General features: G+C 51.7%; 1 protein-coding gene across 1 annotated transcript; it reads right to left on the bottom strand.

Annotated features, from left to right (window-relative positions):
- Positions 1-10236: 10236 nt before the first annotated feature.
- Positions 10237-15187, bottom strand: TMUB1 (transmembrane and ubiquitin like domain containing 1). The gene is made up of 3 exons (XM_063121494.1): positions 15171-15187; positions 13263-13741; positions 10237-11093 (listed from the first exon to the last, which is right to left on the bottom strand). Exons 2-3 carry the CDS (start codon positions 13715-13717, stop codon positions 10730-10732), a joined length of 819 nt encoding a protein of 272 aa, XP_062977564.1. The 5' UTR covers positions 13718-13741; positions 15171-15187; the 3' UTR covers positions 10237-10729.
- Between the last annotated feature and the right edge of the window lie 1897 nt (positions 15188-17084).

Below are 17084 nucleotides of genomic sequence, written 5' to 3'. Positions count from 1 at the left end.
AAGAGAAGAGTAGTCGTTGTGGGAGACTCCCTGCTGCGTGGGATTGAAACCCAAGTATGTCATGAGGACCCATGGACTCGCCAGGTGTGCTGTCTCCCTGGAGCACAGATTAGAGAACTGACTGAAGGGTTACCGAAGCTCATAAAGCCCACGGATACATACCCCTTTCTTCTCATCCATGTGGGGACAAATGATGTTGCCAAGCAGAGCTACAAAGAAATCATTTCAGACTTTGAAGCTCTGGGAAAGAAACTGAAGAACTTTGGGGCCCAGGTAGTTTTCTCATCCATCCTCCCGGTTCTTGGAAGAGGATTAGAAAGGGAAAGAAAAATACTCCGGATGAACGACTGGCTTCGAAGGTGGTGCCGTCGTGAGAGTTTTGGATTCCGGGACCACGGGCTACGCTACTTGGAACATGGACTGCTGGCAAGGGATGGGTTGCACCTCACAAGGGCTGGAAAGAATGAGTTCGGCCACAGCATGAAGAACTTGATCAGGAAGGCTTTAAACTGAATCTTACAGGGGCGGGAGACGTAAATTTCAAGGCAACAATAGATGAAGGCCAATGCGCCACAGTACAGAGAACAGCTCTAATAGTGTCCCAAAATAGTGTCTGCAACAATGTAGGAACAAAGCCAGACTATAAAACACATGGTCTTCGATGTCTATATACTAATGCCCAGAGCGTGGGAAACAAACAGAATGAACTTGAACTCTTATTACATGAAGGCAAATACGACTTGATAGGTATAACTGAAACTTGGTGGGATGACTCCCATGACTGGAATATAGCAATTGAAGGATATAACTTGTTCAAAAAGAACAGAAGAAATAGAAAGGGAGGTGGAGTTGCACTATATGTTAAAAATACCTATCCCTGCACAGAAATACAGGCGGATGAGACTGGGAGCCCCGTTGAGAGCGTCTGGATTAAAATAAATGGGGCTAGGAATAAAAAGAATATGATAATCGGAGTTTACTACCGACCACCCAATCAAGGAGAAGACGAGGACGAAACTTTTGAGAAACAAATTGCCAGTGTCTCAAGGAAGTGTGATGTAGTAGTGATGGGGGACTTCAATTACCCTGATATCTGTTGGGAGACCATTACTGCCAAAAGCGGCCCTTCCAAGAAATTCCTGACATCTATGGGTGATAACTTTCTCCTACAGAAAGTGGAGGAAGGAACTAGAGGATCGGCAATCCTTGACTTGTTATTGACCAATAGGGATGACTTAGTGGATAAAGTGGCAGTTACAGGAACTCTGGGGGAAAGTGACCACGTCATACTTGAATTCTTGATTATGAAGGAGTCAAAAGTTGAGTGTAGTCATACACGTACTCTGGATTTTAGGAAAGCTGATTTTAATAAACTCAGAACTATGATAAGTAAGGTCCCATGGCAAGTGAGCCTAATGAGAAAAGGAGTGCAGGATGGGTGGGAGTATTTAAAAAATGAAATTTTAAAGGCACCGTTACAAACAATTTCAATAAGGAGAAAAAATAGAAGACATCAGAGGAAACCAATGTGGCTCCACAAAAAGCTTAGAGATGACCTGAAAACAAAAAAGGATACATATAGGAAGTGGAAGGAAGGCCAGGCTACAAAAGAAGAGTACAGACATGTGGCTCAGAAGTGCCGAAATGGCGTCAGGGAGGCTAAAGCTGTGAATGAGCTGAGATTAGCGAGGGATGCTAAAAGCAATAAAAAGGCTTTCTTCTGATACGCAAGTAGTAAAAGACAGAGGAAAGAAATGGTGGTTCAACTGCTTAATGAGGATGGCAAATTGATAACAGACGACAAAGAGAAGGCTGAAGTGCTCAATTCCTACTTTGCCTCGGTCTTCTCCCAAAAGCGGGTCTATGACCCCCCTGGAAAAAGTGAAGCAGAAGTTGAGGGGGCAGGATTGCAGTTTGAGATTGATAAACAAATGGTCAAAGAACAGGGACAACTTTAGGGTGGATTCCTGCATTGAGCAGGGGGTTGGACTCGATGGCCTTGTAGGCCCCTTCCAACTCTGCTATTCTATGATTCTATGATTCTATGAACACCTAATTTCCTTGAATGAGTTTAAATCTCCAGGGCCCGATGAACTGCATCCTAGAGTAATGAAGGAGCTAACAGAAGAACTCTCAGAACCTTTGTCTATTATCTTTGCAAAATCATGGAAGACGGGTGAGGTGCCGGACGACTGGAGGAGGGCTAACGTTGTCCCTATCTTCAAAAAGGGCAAAAGGGAGGAACCTGGGAACTACAGACCAGTCAGTCTGACATCCGTCCCTGGGAAAATTCTGGAGCAGATTATAAAGAAGTCAATCTGTAAACACCTTGATATCAATGCAGTGATTACTAGAAGCCAATATGGATTTGTCAGGAACAAATCCTGTCAGACTAATTTGATCTCATTTTTTGATATGATAACCTCCCTTGTGGACTGTGGGAATGCTGTGGACGTCATATATCTTGACTTCAGCAAAGCTTTTGACAAAGTACCACATGACATTCTGATTAACAAACTAGCTAAAAGTGGGCTAGATGGAACAACTATTAGGTGGATTCATAGTTGGCTACAGAATCGGACCCAAAGAGTACTTATCAATGGAACCTTCTCAAACTGGGGAGAGGCAACGAGTGGGGTGCCGCAGGGCTCAGTCCTGGGCCCAGTGCTCTTCAACATTTTTATTAATGATTTGGACGAGGAGGTGCAGGGAACGCTGATCAAATTTGCAGATGACACAAAATTGGGTGGGATAGCTGGAAGACAGAAACAAACTTCAAAGTGATCTTGATAGGCTGGAGTGCTGGGCTGAAAACAACAGAATGAAATTTAATAGGGATAAATGCCAAGTTCTACATTTAGGGAATAGAAACCAAATGCACAGTTACAAGATGGGGGACACTTGGCTCAGCAATACTACAAATGAGAAAGATCTTGGAATTGTTGTAGATCGCAAGCTGAATATGAGCCAACAGTGCGATATGGCTGCAAGAAAGGCAAATGCTATTTTGGGCTGCATTAATAGAAGTAGAGCTTCCAAGTCATGTGAGGTACTAGTTCCTCTCTATTCGGCCCTGGTTAGGCCTCATCTAGAATATTGTGCCCAGTTCTGGGCTCCACAATTCAAGAAGGATGCAGACAAGCTGGAGCGTATTCAGAGGAGGGCAACCGGGATGATCAGGGGTCTAGAAACAAAGCCCTATGAAGAGAGTCTGAAAGAACTGGGCATGTTTAGCCTGGAGAAGAGAAGATTGAGGGGAGACATGCAGTCTTCAAATACTTAAAAGGTTGTCACACAGAGGAGGGCCAGGATCTCTTCTCGATCCTCCCAGAGTGCAGGACATGGAATAATGGGCTCAAGTTAAAGGAAGCCAGATTCCGGCTGGACATCAGGAAAAACTTCCTGACTGTTAGAGCAGTGTGACAATGGAATCAGTTACCTAGGGAGGTTGTGGGCTCTCCCACACTAGAGGCCTTCAAGAGGCAGCTGGACAACCATCTGTCAGGGATGCTTTAGGATGGATTCCTGCATTGAGCAGGGGGTTGGACTCGATGGCCTTGTAGGCCCCTTCCAACTCTGCTATTCTATGATTCTATGATTCTATGAACTACAGTCAGCTCCAGGTCTTGTTTTTACCGTCTGTATAGATGTCTGCCACCTTTGGCTGCAAAGGATATAGTCAGCACCATGTACATTGATGGTGCTATATATATATATATAAATAAATAAATAAATAAATAAATAAATAATAATAATAATAATAATAATCTGATTTCGGTGTCGGCCATCTGGTGAAGTCCATGTATAAAGCCGTCTTTTTGGTTGTTGGAAGAGAGTGTTTGTTATGCACAGTGAGTTGTCCTGGCAGAATTCTATCAGCCTATGTCCCGCTTCATTTTGTTCTCCTAGACCATGCTTACCTGTAATTCCAGGTGTCATTTGACTGCCCACCTTAGCGTTCCAGTCTCCAGTAACGAAAATAACATCTCTTTTTGGTGTATTATCCAGTAGGTGCTGCAGATCCTCATAGAACTGATCTACTTCTACTTCTTCAGCATCTGTGGTTGGGGCATATATTTGGATCACTGTGATGTTAAATGGCTTACCCTGAATTTGAATTGAGATCATTCTATCATTTTTTGGATTGTATCCAAGCACTGCTTTAGCCACTTTATTATTAATTATGAAGGCTACTCCATTTCTTCTGTGATCCTCTTGTCCACAGTAGTAGATCTGGTGGTGATCTGATGTGAAGTGGCCCATTCCAGTCCATTTCAGTTCACTAACACCCAATATATCTATATTTAATCTTGACATCTCACCAATAACCACATCCAATTTGCCCTGGCTCATAGATCTTACATTCCAGGTTCCTATGGTGTGTTGATCCTACCCAGATGAATTTTAAACCTAAGAATTTTAAGATGCTGTGATTGTTATTTTAATATTGCATTGGTTTTATATGCTCTTTTGACGAATGTTATGTATTATAACATCCATTTATTATAACATAAATGGAATCAGCTACCTAGGGAGGTTGTGGGCTCTCCCACACTAGAGGCATTCAAGAGGCAGCTGGACAAGCATCTGTCGGGGATGCTTTAGGGTGGATTCCTGCATTGAGCAGGGGGTTGGACTCGATGGCCTTGTAGGCCCCTTCCAACTCTGCTATTCTATGATTCTATGATATTGTGTTTGGTGTTGTTCCCTGCCTCAATCCAGAGGGTTCCCCTACCCACCCACCCCGGGCTGTCCTTTCAATTGACAAATGTCTGTTGGAACCTGTGTCTCAGGGTGCCGTCACTGATCACTTTGCCAACCAAGCAAGCGGAAGGCAGATGCTGATAGTTCCCAAATAGTTGGTAAGTGTCTGTTAGACACTAAGTGATGGGGCAGCAGCTGTTTAGCTTTCGTATGATTGTTTCACTCCTCGGGAACATCGTATTTCTTCTACCCGTAGAGCTCCTTCCTTCGACAGACCTGGCTCTCCAGAGGCACAGTCGGTTGAAGTAGCGCCAGGTGAGAGACAGAGCCCAGCCCGGCCCAGAATGCAAGGAAGTGAGCACAGGGCTGAGGCCTAAGCAGGGTGGGCGGGGGGTGGGAGCAGGTGCCAGAGCAGGGGGAGAAGCGAGTGGCTCTGGGTACTGACACGCCCCCTTGCTTGCTTGCTTGCTTGCTTTCAAAGTTACTGTGAAGGAAGTACAGACCTGCGCCTCCCTTGCAAGGTAGGCCTGGGTCAAAGTTCCCAACCCAGCCACCCCATTCCCACTGGTTACCAGTGGAACACTGGGACTGGAACCAGTACACCTGAAGATAACCACACTTTCCAAAGACTCCAGGCAATTTATTAAATCAGTGTAAGGGTACACTGAGCATACAAACAATTAACAAGAGACCAGGGAGGGGAGGGGAGGGGAGATGGGGTGGGGGTGGGGGAGAAGGGAAAACAGCCTAAAAGTTACAATGAAGCTAAAAGCCCAAAACAGCAATAAAACAACTTTAAAAGAGCAATAAAAGCAAAATGTCCCAGCAAGCTGTTGACTCAGAGCAACTCAAAGAAGAGCAACAGATCCTGGCTACCTCATTCCTGACCGCACAGGGGGTCCCTTCTGCGCCAGCCTTCGGGGTCCCCAGCAGCATGGGCCCCTCCCCACATGAACAGAGACCATAAACTGGAAAAGGCCAACTAACTTATACCCCCAACAAGGCGGGGTGTGTGTGTGTTTGTGTGTGTGTGTGTGGCTGGCTCCACCAATCCACAAACAGCGGTGCTCCAGGGTCCTGTCCCTCCCCCCCCCCCATGAGGAGAGAAGGTTCCCCACCTTCAGCTGCAAAACAGGCTCTCATGGTTAACAGCCCTGACGAACGGCCTTGGAGTACCGGCTGCCTCGGCAAAACCTGATAACGGAGCCAGATGGCTGCTTGACTGATGGTTCTGCCCAAGGACGGCTGAACAAAACCCCCCAGCAACAAGGCCCATGTGTCTTACCCAATAATTTGATTCTTGTAGACACCAGCCTGGCAAGGTAGGCCACAGGCCCAAGCTTCATAGCTGGCATTTCGAGGGGGGGGGCAGCTAAGAAGGACAAACCCTTTGTTCTGCAGTTACAGCAGAGAGCAGCCTGCCCAGACTGCAGAGGACGGCAGCAGAGGGAGGCAGCCTGCCTGCGGAATTCCGTGCCCCTCGCGGGCAGAGGAGTGTCGCTCTCGTAGTTATGGCTTATTTTCAAGGCAGAGGAGAAAGGGCTCCTTCCTTGTGACAGACTCACCTTGACCTCCGGAGAGGCAGCAGTGTACAGATACAGGACAGTCAAGACTGCAGAGAAAATTGGTATAGGATTGCAGTGTAACGCTGGCATTGAGCACGACCTCTGCATGAGTCTAGGGATGTTACTGATAGCTCTTGCTTGTTTTCAGGATGGAACAGAGATGACGCTTCTCCATTATGGAAAATGGACCAGAAGGAAGTACGCACTCTTGCTCTTAATTCATAGGGAATTGGCTTCCCCACGGTGAGCCGGTCTGTAGCACCTGGAGATTCTAGCCCATTCCTCTCATGCAAGAGGAGTTCAGAAAGCTCTGTGGGGTTGCAGGACCCTGATTCTAACTGTCTGGTGGAAGATGGCTGATAGCTCTTGCTTGCTTTCAAGTGGGAAGAGAGAGGACTCTTGTTCTCTGTTATGACAAATAGGCAGACGCTTCGGAGACAGACCGAAGGCATCCTTGGCTCTCCAGAGAGACAAAAGATAGACTAGGTTAGAATACTGCAGCTTACTATAATGTGTGTTATTTAGATTAGAATTTAATTAGCTTGCTTTTTATAAAATGTAAATTATAGTAATTTTGAATTTGCATGTACAAAAATAAAGTAAATTTGCAAATGCAAATTTGGGCAATTTTTGTGTCTATGGGCCTGCGCTCCAGATCTTTTAAGAACTTAGCAATGCGCCTGCAAGCAGGGCCCCCAGCTGCTCTGGTGACTAAAATTGTACACAGTATTATAAGTGTGGTCACACCGTATATTTGAATAAGGGCAGTTTTATTCTCGGTTCCTTTTCTTATAATGCCTAACATGGAGTTTGCCTTCTTTACAGCAGCCGCACACTGGGTGGACGAACTCTTTCTTGTTCGGTCACCGCCAGCTCAGATTCCATCAGATTATACTTGGAAGTGTTCAGAGGAGGGCAACCAGGATGATCAGGGATCTGGAAACAAAGCCCTATGAAGAGAGACTGAAAGAACTGGGCATGTTGAGCCTGGAGAAGAGAAGATTGAGGGGAGACATGAGAGCACTCTTCAAAGGGCCAGGATCTCTTCTCGATCCTCCCAGAGTGCAGGACACAGAATAACGGGCTCAAGTTACAGGAAGCCAGATTCTGGCTGGACATCAGGAAAAATTTACTGTTAGAGCAGTACGACAATGGAATCAGTTACCTAGGGAGGTTGTGGGCTCTCCCGCACTAGAGGCCTTCAAGAGGCAGCTGGACAACCACCTGTCAGGGATGCTTTAGGGTGGATTCCTGCATGGAGCAGGGGGTTGGACTCGATGGCCTTGTAGGCCACTTCCAACTCTGCTATTCTATGATTCTAAGATAGCCACGAACTCAGGTGCAACAAAGTCCCCTGCATTTTGATCCGGTTCAACAGCGCCCCCTTGCGGATCTACGTTTTGGTGCCATGACTCTGTGGAGCTCATTTGAGCACTACTCAGTTGGGCCAAAATTATTATTATTATTATTATTATTATTATTATTTATTTATTTATATAGCACCATCAATGTTCATGGTGCTGTACAGATAACACAGTAAATAGCAAGACCCTGCCGCATAGGCTTACAATCTAATAAGTTGTAGTAAACAATAAAGAGGGAAGGAGAATGCAAACAGGCACAGGGAAGTGTAAACAGGCACCGGGTAGGGAGAAGCTAACAGTATAGAGTCAGAACAAACTCAATATTTGAAGGCTATAGGGAAAAGAAAAGTTTTTAGCTGAGTTTTAAAAGCAGTGATTGAGTTAGTAGTTCTCAAGTGTTCTGGAAGAGCGTTCCAGGCGTAAGGGGCAGCAGAAGAAAAAGGACGAAGCCGAGTAAGGGAAGTGGAGGTCCTTGGGCAGGCGAGAAGCATGGCATCAGAGGAGCGGAGAGTACGAGCGGGGCGATAGTGTGAGATGAGAGAGGAGAGATAGGCAGGAGCTAGACCGTGAAGAGCTTTGAAGGTCAGCAGGAGAAGTTTATATTGGATTCTGGAGTGAATTGGAAGCCAATGAAGAGGTTTCAGAAGTGGAGTGACATGGTCAGAGCGGCAGGCCAAGAAGATGATCTTAGCGGCAGAGTGGTGGACAGAGACCAGCGGACTGATGTGAGACGAAGGAAGGCCAGAGGGAAGAAGGTTGCAGTAGTCCAACCGAGAGATGACCAGTGCGTGAACAAGAGTCTTGGCAGAAGAGACAGACAAAAATGGTCGAATCCTGGCAATATTATACAGGAAGAAACGACAGGATTTAGCTACTGCCTCGATGTGAGGAGTAAAGGAGAGCGAGGAGTCAAATATAAAGCCAAGACTACGAGCTTCCTTGACCAGAGTAAGCGTGACATCGTTGACAGTAAGAGAGAATGAGAGGTGAGGAGAAGGTTTAGGAGGAAAAACAAGCAATTCAGTCTTAGCCATATTAAGTTTCAAACGACGATGAAGCAGCCAGGCTGAGATATCTGAAAGACATGCCTTTTTCGTCTCAGGCCCACTGGGGAAACTTGAAGAAGTCCAATCTCACGGTTTTGGACACCAGCAGATGCCCAACACCTACATTCTTCTGTACAATGTTTTTTTCTAATTAGAACTGGCCAGCTCCTTTATAATTCAAATGAAGGGTTATTATAAAAGTGGGTCTAGCCACTAAGGGCACCTTCAAGTTCTACTATTCCCTTCAAGCCCCAGTCTGCCAGCCATTTAGATAGAAAAGAGAAGACTCTTTTCTATCTAAACATTCAAAGGATCACGGCTTAAGTAATATTCTGAGATTTTCTGACTAGACCAGACATCAGAAATGGAAGGTATCACACTATTAGACAAAACATGATTCTGTTTCCTTTGACTCAAGGATTCCCATAAATCGAGTTTGCTCTCATTCCTGATCTTCCTAATATCTTCAGAGCAGGAAGCCAGATATCCGCTCTTGACCATACTCTCTGTAATGAACTCTGCATATGCTCCAAAATCACACGTAAGTATAAGTCATTTGCTGAGGTAGATTGACTTCCTTGATTTTATTAGGAATTTTATGCATGTGTTTGCCTTCCCTTCTTCGTCCCCCCTCCCTCCATCAATTAAAACTTTTTACACAAAACTAATTGGGGGCATTTGGGGAAATGCTCATTAAAAAACCCTTTCCCCAAAGGCAACTGCTTGTGTTCTCAGGGTTGCTGCCATTTTTTGTTACCTTACGCATTTCTCGTATTTGGTTACGAAAATCCAAAGCACCTTTTCTCTTAACTTTGTCCCTTAGAGCTGGGCTGAAGGGCGGAGCCCTTGAAGATGGGGCTCATGGACCTTCCAAAGCCTATCATTAACTCTTTTGCAGGGGTATGGCTGTTTCCCAACCCTAGGGGAAGGTCATCCCCACTCCTGGACCCTTGACCACCTTGAAAAAGTGCAGCCTGGTCCTCTTCCATGACTCTTTGCCATGACAGCCCAAGGGAGCTTCCACCTTCAGGGACAGCGGGTGCTGCTCACAGCTGCTGTGGAAAGCTGCTGCCACGTCTGAGGATGGATGCCGGAGAAGCAGGAGCCAGCTAGCTGCCTCTGACCTAGCAGCCCTTCCTCATCCTGCACCCCCACCCCATTGCCCATGGGGTCCACTGCTCTCTGTCGATGATGACTACCCCACCCCACCCCACCCCCTGTGAATCTGCACAGCCCCTGACAACAGCCATCTTGCCTGGAGGGCGAGAATCACAAACCCACAGGGAGCTCGGCTGGCGCTGGGCCTGGGCCGGCCACAGGCCCCGTGTGGCCACGCAGGCTTTCTGCACCAGACCTAACCGTCTTCCCTCCTGCCTTCTCATTCTCGCATGAGTTGCAAGCCCTCCGCCGCCGTGGCTTCAGGCCCCCCCTCGCCTCTCCCTCCCTCCCGCCCCCGTTCACACACCACAGAGACCGTTTCATGTCCTTCACAGTTTTAATTTCAAAATAAGCATGTCAGGCATGGGAGCCCCTGCCGCCCCCCTGCCCCCCACCCGCTCAGCCATGCCCGGCAGCTCAGGCACCATTGAGGCTCCCCAGGAGGAACCCCCCGGACACACACAATCTCCATCTAGGCAACACAAGCAACTGGGATTAGACCTCTGGCTCTGGCGAGGGGAAGATGCCGCCCTCCCCACCCCCCACGTCCACTTCATTGGCAGAGGTTTTGAGGTACATGCAAGCAGACCGCACCCACTCGGGCATCAGGAGTGCTGGACCAGATGCTGCAGGCAGGAGCCAGCCTAAGCCTCCCCGAGGAAGAGGTGTGAAGAGCAGCGAAGAGCAGCCCTGAGACAGACGGTTGACTTTTGGGCGGCTGGGGGCCAGTCAGAGCAGCAGCCCAAAGTCCTGGTGTTGGGCAGCATCAGCGGGCCTGCTGTAGGGGCGGCTTCTTCTTCCCCGGCTCTCGTCAAAGGCAGGCGCCACCCGGCTCTTGCAGGCCAGCACAAAGTCCAAGCCAACCGTCGGCCCAACGACACCGGGATGGGTGTTATCTGCGGTACACCGCAAAGGCCACGAAGCTGAAGACGAGGGTGAGGCCTGCCAGGCAGGTGGTGGCCGTGGCCGTGAAAACGTGGCGGTACTGCAGCTGGAAGTACCAGAGGGCACCCAGCATCAACACGAACAGCGGCACCATCAGGCTGCCCACATTGAGGGCTGCGTGTGCCGCGTCCACGTTGGCAGCATTGCCGTGACCGCCGGCAGGCACAGGGGCCGGCCTGTGCTGAGAGATGTGGCAGTGCACCACACTGTTGTGGGTGAGGTGCAGGGCGGCCAGCGTCTGAGAGTCGTCCCGAAGCAGCTGTCCCTGGTAGATGAGGCGCACCAGCTGCTCCTGGCCTGGGAAATGGGCCCTAGGGGAGGGGAGGGGAGAGGAGGGGAAAGATGGCACAACATCAGCCCCAGAGCCGGCCCAGATTCCCCCACCCACCCCACCCAGGCAGGCACCACGTCCCGCCTTCCTCCATCTCTTTCCCCAGGAACATGGTCACCTGAAACAGGTGGCTTCATCCTGGCGCTGCGTGCAAGGCTGGGCTACAATCAGTCCTTCACAGGGGCCCGGATACCTCAACCGCCCCATGGAACTCAACTCTCTCCCGACTCGGAGACCCATTAAATAAGCCAAACTTGCGGGGGGAGCTGTTTCCCAGTGGAGAAACCACGTCCAACAGCCAAGCAAGGCACTTCCTCCCACAGGGTGAACACAAGAGTCTGTGTGTGTCGATGTGCATTCTCGCTGCTGCCGCCCCCCCCCCCCCGCAATACGTTGGTAGTGGGAGGGAGCATTCAGCACTGGCTTCTTGAGTCAGAGTGTGCAACTCCGGCAAAATGGACCCCCTCCCCCAGTATATCTTTGCCAGTGTGGTACAGTCAGTGCAGAGTAGTGGTTGGACTGAGATGTGGGTTCTAGTCCCCACTCAGCTATGAAGCTCACCGGGTGACTTTGGGTCAGTCACTGACTCTCAGCCTAACCCACCTCACAGGGTTCTTGTTGAGGATACAGTGGAGAGGAGGCGACTCCTTGCATGAGGAAAAAAGGCAGGAGAAAACAAGATGGAGCGACGGGTACCAATCTGAAGGGCTTTAAAGGAGGATTAGGAAAATTTGTGGAGGAGGCGGCTTTCTGTGGCTACGAGTCCTGATGGCTATACTGCATATGGACCTCCGTCTGCTGCCTTTGTACCCCAGGTGCTGGAGAATGTGAGAAAGAGGGGTGCCGCTGCAGTTACGGCCCATATGTGGGCTTCCCTTGGGGCACCTGGGTGGCCACCATGGGAATGGGACTCCGGACAGACGAGCCCTTTGGCCTGATCCTGCCTCGGGGCTCTTCTTAGGGTCTTCACCGGTACATTTCAGGACAGCAAAAGACGCCGCGAGGCGCAAAGGCTCATGAGAACGTGGCAGCAAGACCTCAGGTCTCTCCCAAGCAAAAGCCCGGGGTTAAAAAGCAGGGCTGCAGCTGAAAGGGCGGCCTCCCACTCCCGGCTCCTCCTCCCGCTGGCCCTGGCCTCTGCCTCCTTTCCTAGCACCTCCGGCACCCTTGGGGTCCTTCCTTGCGGCTCGCCCAGCCAAGCTCCCCCTGGTACACACTGTCGACTGAACCTCCGGCGGGCACCCTTGGCCTATCCACATAGAGTGCCTGATCCACTCCCACGTCAGCGATTCGGTTCAAGCGATTTTCCTCAGGGCTTGGAGCACAGACGGACTCACTTACCAGTCAGGAATTCTCAACACCAGACAGGGCGTTTGCAAAACGAAGGAAGGAAAGGTGGGTCGTGGCTATGGGGCTGATGCTCTCTGAGGGCCGCCCCCCATCCTGGCTGGGAGAGTTCTAGGGGGAAGGATGGGCAGCACCTGCAGCCGCCACACAACCCACGACTGGCAAAGTAGCCCGGGGCGGGCCACAGAAGAGAGGGGAATTGTAGTATTTCCCTGCAGCCACGTGGCACATTATGATATAGGGTTCCCTTGTGGCAACCTCAAAGCCTCGTGTGGTGCAGAGCAGTAAAGCAGCAGTTTCTGCAGCCAAAACTCTCCCCACGGCCTGAGTTCGATCCCAGCGGAAGCTGGTTCTCAGGCAGCTGGTTCGGGTCGACTCAGCCTTCCATCCTCCCGAGGTCGGTAAAATGAGTACCCAGCTAGCTGGGGGAAAGGTAATAACAGCCAGGGAAGGCAACGGCAAACCACCCCACTATAAGGCCTGCCAAGAAAACGTCAGTGAAAGCTGGCGTCCCTCCAAGAGTCAGTAATGACTCAGTGCTTGCACGAGAGGTTCCTTTCCTTTCCTTGTGGCAACCTCAACATTTTGGGGCCAGCCCCAGGCTTTGAGGGGCCCAGCGGAATGCAAGCGTTAAAAAGAAATGCAGGCACCACAACTCACACCGTGGGGCTTACGTCCAGGGCTGCGTCCTCCCCTCTAAAGCCCACTGCAGGCCCAATGGCGGTTGGGCAAGGTGGCCTGGCACAGGACGCTGCTGGTGCTGCGGCGACCTCCCCTTCCCAAGCGCACGTGGCTTCCTCACCTCTTCAAGGTGCCGACCGTGTCCTCAGGACGGACCCGGGCCAGGCGCTCCGTGTCGTTCAAGAACTTCAGCCGCAAGACAATGGCGTCATCTGCCAGAGGGGATTCAGCACTTGGGCCTGCCGGGGGCAGCAAGTGAGGCTGCGGGGGGCTGGGAGCGGTCCTGTGCCGCGGCAGGTCTCCAGACACGCTGCCAGGCCCATCGGGGATGGCCCCCGAGGAAGGCTCCCCTTCTTCCTTGACCTGCCGCACTCCGGAGACTGGCACGCTTGGCCGCTCCTCCTGCGGGCCCTCTTCCTGCAGCTGGCCCGTGGCCAGAGGGGGGGAAGCAGCAAAGAGCGGGTCGCCCCGCTCCACAGTGTGTGTCGAGAACCAGGCAAGAATCAACACCACGAGCGCCAGCAGGACCCCGAAGAGGATGGTCACTTCGTCCCCCACACCCTCGATCAAGGCCATGGCTGATGGGCAGACGTCACCGGCCTGGGGGAAGAGAGACAAAAGGGAAGTGAGAACTGGCCCCAGAGGACACGTGGCCTCCACCTTCTTGATCCTCCCAGAGTGCAGGACGCGGAATAATGGGGTCAAGTGACAAGAAGCAGCAGCAGGGTGAGAGGGAAGAGCACCAATGGAGGCTGGAGAGAAAGGAGAGGCGACCTCTGGTGCTGTGGTTGATATACAACATATCAACCACAGCACCAGAGCTTGTCTCTCCTTTCTCTCCAACTCAAGTGACAGGAAGCCAGATTCCGGCTGGATATCAGGAAAAACTTCCTGGCTGTTAGAGCAGTATGACAATGGAACCAGTTCCCTAGGGAGGTTGTGGGCTCTCCCACACTACAGGCCTTCAAGAGGCAGCTGGACAACCATCTGTCAGGGATGCTTTAGGGTGGATTCCTGCATGGAGCAGGGGGTTGAACTTGATGACCTTAGAGGCCCCTTCCAGCTCTGCTATTCTACGATTTCTCCACCGCTCCAAAGCAGTGTTACAAAGGACCCCTAAATTATGCTATTCTGGAGAAAAGGTAGCCTGCCACTGGAAAGAGAGGCTCTATTCCGGCCTCGGAAAAGGCGCAGAGCCCTGGCAAGTGCCTTTCCCGGGTGAGCCCTTGGGGTCTTCTGTGCCTCCCCATTGGCAGTCTGGACTGGAGGCCTTGCTTGCTTTGGGGGAAGGACCGGCAAGGGCCCTGCCCGTTTTCAGGTGGATGTCAGGGGGAAGAACGAGCCGGACCTTCCTTGAGCCTTCGAAGCCCCCTGCTTCAGCGCTGGGGGGGGGGGGCGTGGGAGAGGCCGATTCCTCCGTGTGTGGGGCGGGGGGACGAGGGCGGGGCGCTTGGACAGAGCTTGAACCTGTGCGAGACCCCCTTGGCCAAGGCGATCGGGGAGGGGGGGGCGTCTGGCCCTCCGCCCCGGCCACACGGAGCTGCCCCGAGATCGGCCAGAGAGGCGGCGAGTGCGAGGCCCGCGTCCTCCCGCCGGGCAGTGGGGGGGGGGGAGGGAGGGAGGGAGGGAGAGCGGGAGCCCCGGGCAGCGGCACCGGAGGGGTCGCGGCGCTGCCCGCCTGAGCGCCGAGGCTGCGGGCCCCGGAGACGGGGGGCTCCCTCCCCCCACCCCGCTCCTTCCCCTGGGTGGGGGGCTATGGGGCGCGTACAGAGAGCCCTGCGTGCATCCCCCGCCCCTTGCGCCGAGGGGGCTTCTGGCGCACGGAGCCCCTCCGCGTGGCCCCGCCCCCTCCCTCCGCCAGGGAGGCCGAGGCGCCGCACGACAGCCCTGCAAGGTGGGCGCCTACCGCCACAGCAGCCGCAGCGGCAACAGCGGCGGCGCCCTCGCGGCCTGCCTGCCTGCCTGCGTGCCGGCCGGCCTGCCCAGCGCACCGAGCCCCGCGCCCTGGGAGGGTCCAGCGGCGACTCACCTCAGCCGCCGCCGCCGCCGCCTCCTGCCGCCGCCGGCGCTTCCTCCATCCTGCCCCTCAGGTCCTCGCCCCTTTTCCGGCCGCGAGGCATTGTGGGAACTGTAGTCGCCCCTGCTCGGACTGGTCTCCGTGCTGCTGCAGCTGCTGTGGTAGCGTCACTTCCGCCCCCCGCAGGAGCGCCTCTGTTCCGGCCGGCCGGCCGGCGGTGTCTTCTGAGCACGCTGAACCGGAAGTGCGGGGGCGACGCTCTTGCTCCTGGGCGGCTCTCTGGTCGCGCGGCGCAGTCTGGGGGCTGTAGTCTCCCCAACGCCGCGCATGGTCTAGAATCGCTGCCTCCGAGCCTAGGCGCGTGGTTTTATCCTGGTTGTGCTTTTTATATTGTATTTTGTATTTGTGTTTTTAACTTGTTGGTGGTTTTTATGATGGTTTTAATTTTTGTGAACCGCCCAGAGAGCTTCGGCTATTGGGCGGTATAAAAATCTAATAAATAAATAAAAATAAATAAATTCACCCGCCAGCAGGGAGGGGAAGTCGTTCAGTCGGCCCCCTGCCAGCCTAGGGCGAACTGTTCATAAGGGAGCAGCCCCTGAACATATGCAGAGTGCCGACCGCCGGGTGGGAAGCCCTAGTTTCCAGACACGGAGGAGGAGGAGGAGGAGGGCTCAGCAGCGCTCCCTTGAAGGAGCCGCACAGAACTCTTCCGCTTCGTGGCCTGGTTCACCCGCAGCACTTCCCCGGTGCCATCCTGGCCTCTCCAGGGAAAAGGGACCTCGCGTGGGTCGGTGTGTGTGTGGAAGCGCCTCTCTCGCTCTGCCTGCAGAAAACGATCCAAGGGCTGGAGCAACTGCCCTAGGAGGAAAGGTTGCAAGGTCCGTTGCTCCTTTGGTCTGATCCAGCGTCAGGGCGCTTCCCATGTTCTCACGACCCTGCAGAGCTGCTGCTGGTCAGCCTCCATGGGGTGGTCAAAGAGGCTGGCTTGATCAAAGCCTGCCAGCTTCCAATAGTTAAAAGGTTGTCATACAGAGGATGGCCAGGATCTCTTCTCGATCCTTCCAGACTGCAGGACACGGAATAACGGGCTCAGGTTAAAGGACACCAGATTCCAGCTGGACATCAGGAAAAACTTCCTGACTGTTAGAGCAGTACGACAATGGAACCAGTTACCCAGGGAGTTGTGGACAATCCCACACTAGAGGCCTTCAAGAGGCAGCTGGACAACCATCTGTCAGGGATGCTTTAGGGTGGATTCCTGCATTGAGCAGGGGGTTGGACTCGATGGCCTTGTAGGCCCCTTCCAACTCTGCTATTCTATGATTCTATGATCACTTCCGCCTTTTCTTTGTCATCTGTTATCAATTTGCCATCCTCACTGAGTAGTTGTACCACAGTTTCTTTCCTCTGTCTTTTACTATGCACACGCCTGAAGAAAACCTTTTTGTTGCTTTTAGCATCCCTCGCTAAACTCAGCTCATTCTCCGCTTTAGCCTTCCTGACACCATTCCTGCACTGCTGTGCTACCTGTCTGTATTCTTCTTTTGCAGCCTGGCTTTCCTTCCACTTCAGGTTGAAAACAAAAAAGCTTTTTGTGAGGCCATATTGACTTCTTCTGTTGTCATCTACCTTTTTTTCTTTTTGTAATTGTGCCTTTAAAATTTCCTTTTTTAAATTCTCTCTCACGTCTTGGACTCCTTTTCTCACTTGCCATGGGACATTACTTATCATAATTCTGAGTTTATTAAAATCAGCTTTCTTAAAATCCAGAGTACATGTATGGCTACACTCAGCTTTTGCTTCCTTTATAATCAAGAATTCAAGTATGACGTGGTCACTTTCCCCCAGAGTTCCTGTAACTGCCACTTTATCCACTAAGTCATCTCTATTGGTCAGAATCAAGTCAAGGATAGCTGATCCTCT

This window comes from Elgaria multicarinata, chromosome 1, assembly GCF_023053635.1.
Source record: "Elgaria multicarinata webbii isolate HBS135686 ecotype San Diego chromosome 1, rElgMul1.1.pri, whole genome shotgun sequence".
Lineage (NCBI taxonomy): Eukaryota > Metazoa > Chordata > Lepidosauria > Squamata > Anguidae > Elgaria > Elgaria multicarinata.
The sequence above is the reverse complement of the archived record's forward strand: the minus strand, read 5'-3'. Positions and strand labels throughout refer to the sequence as shown.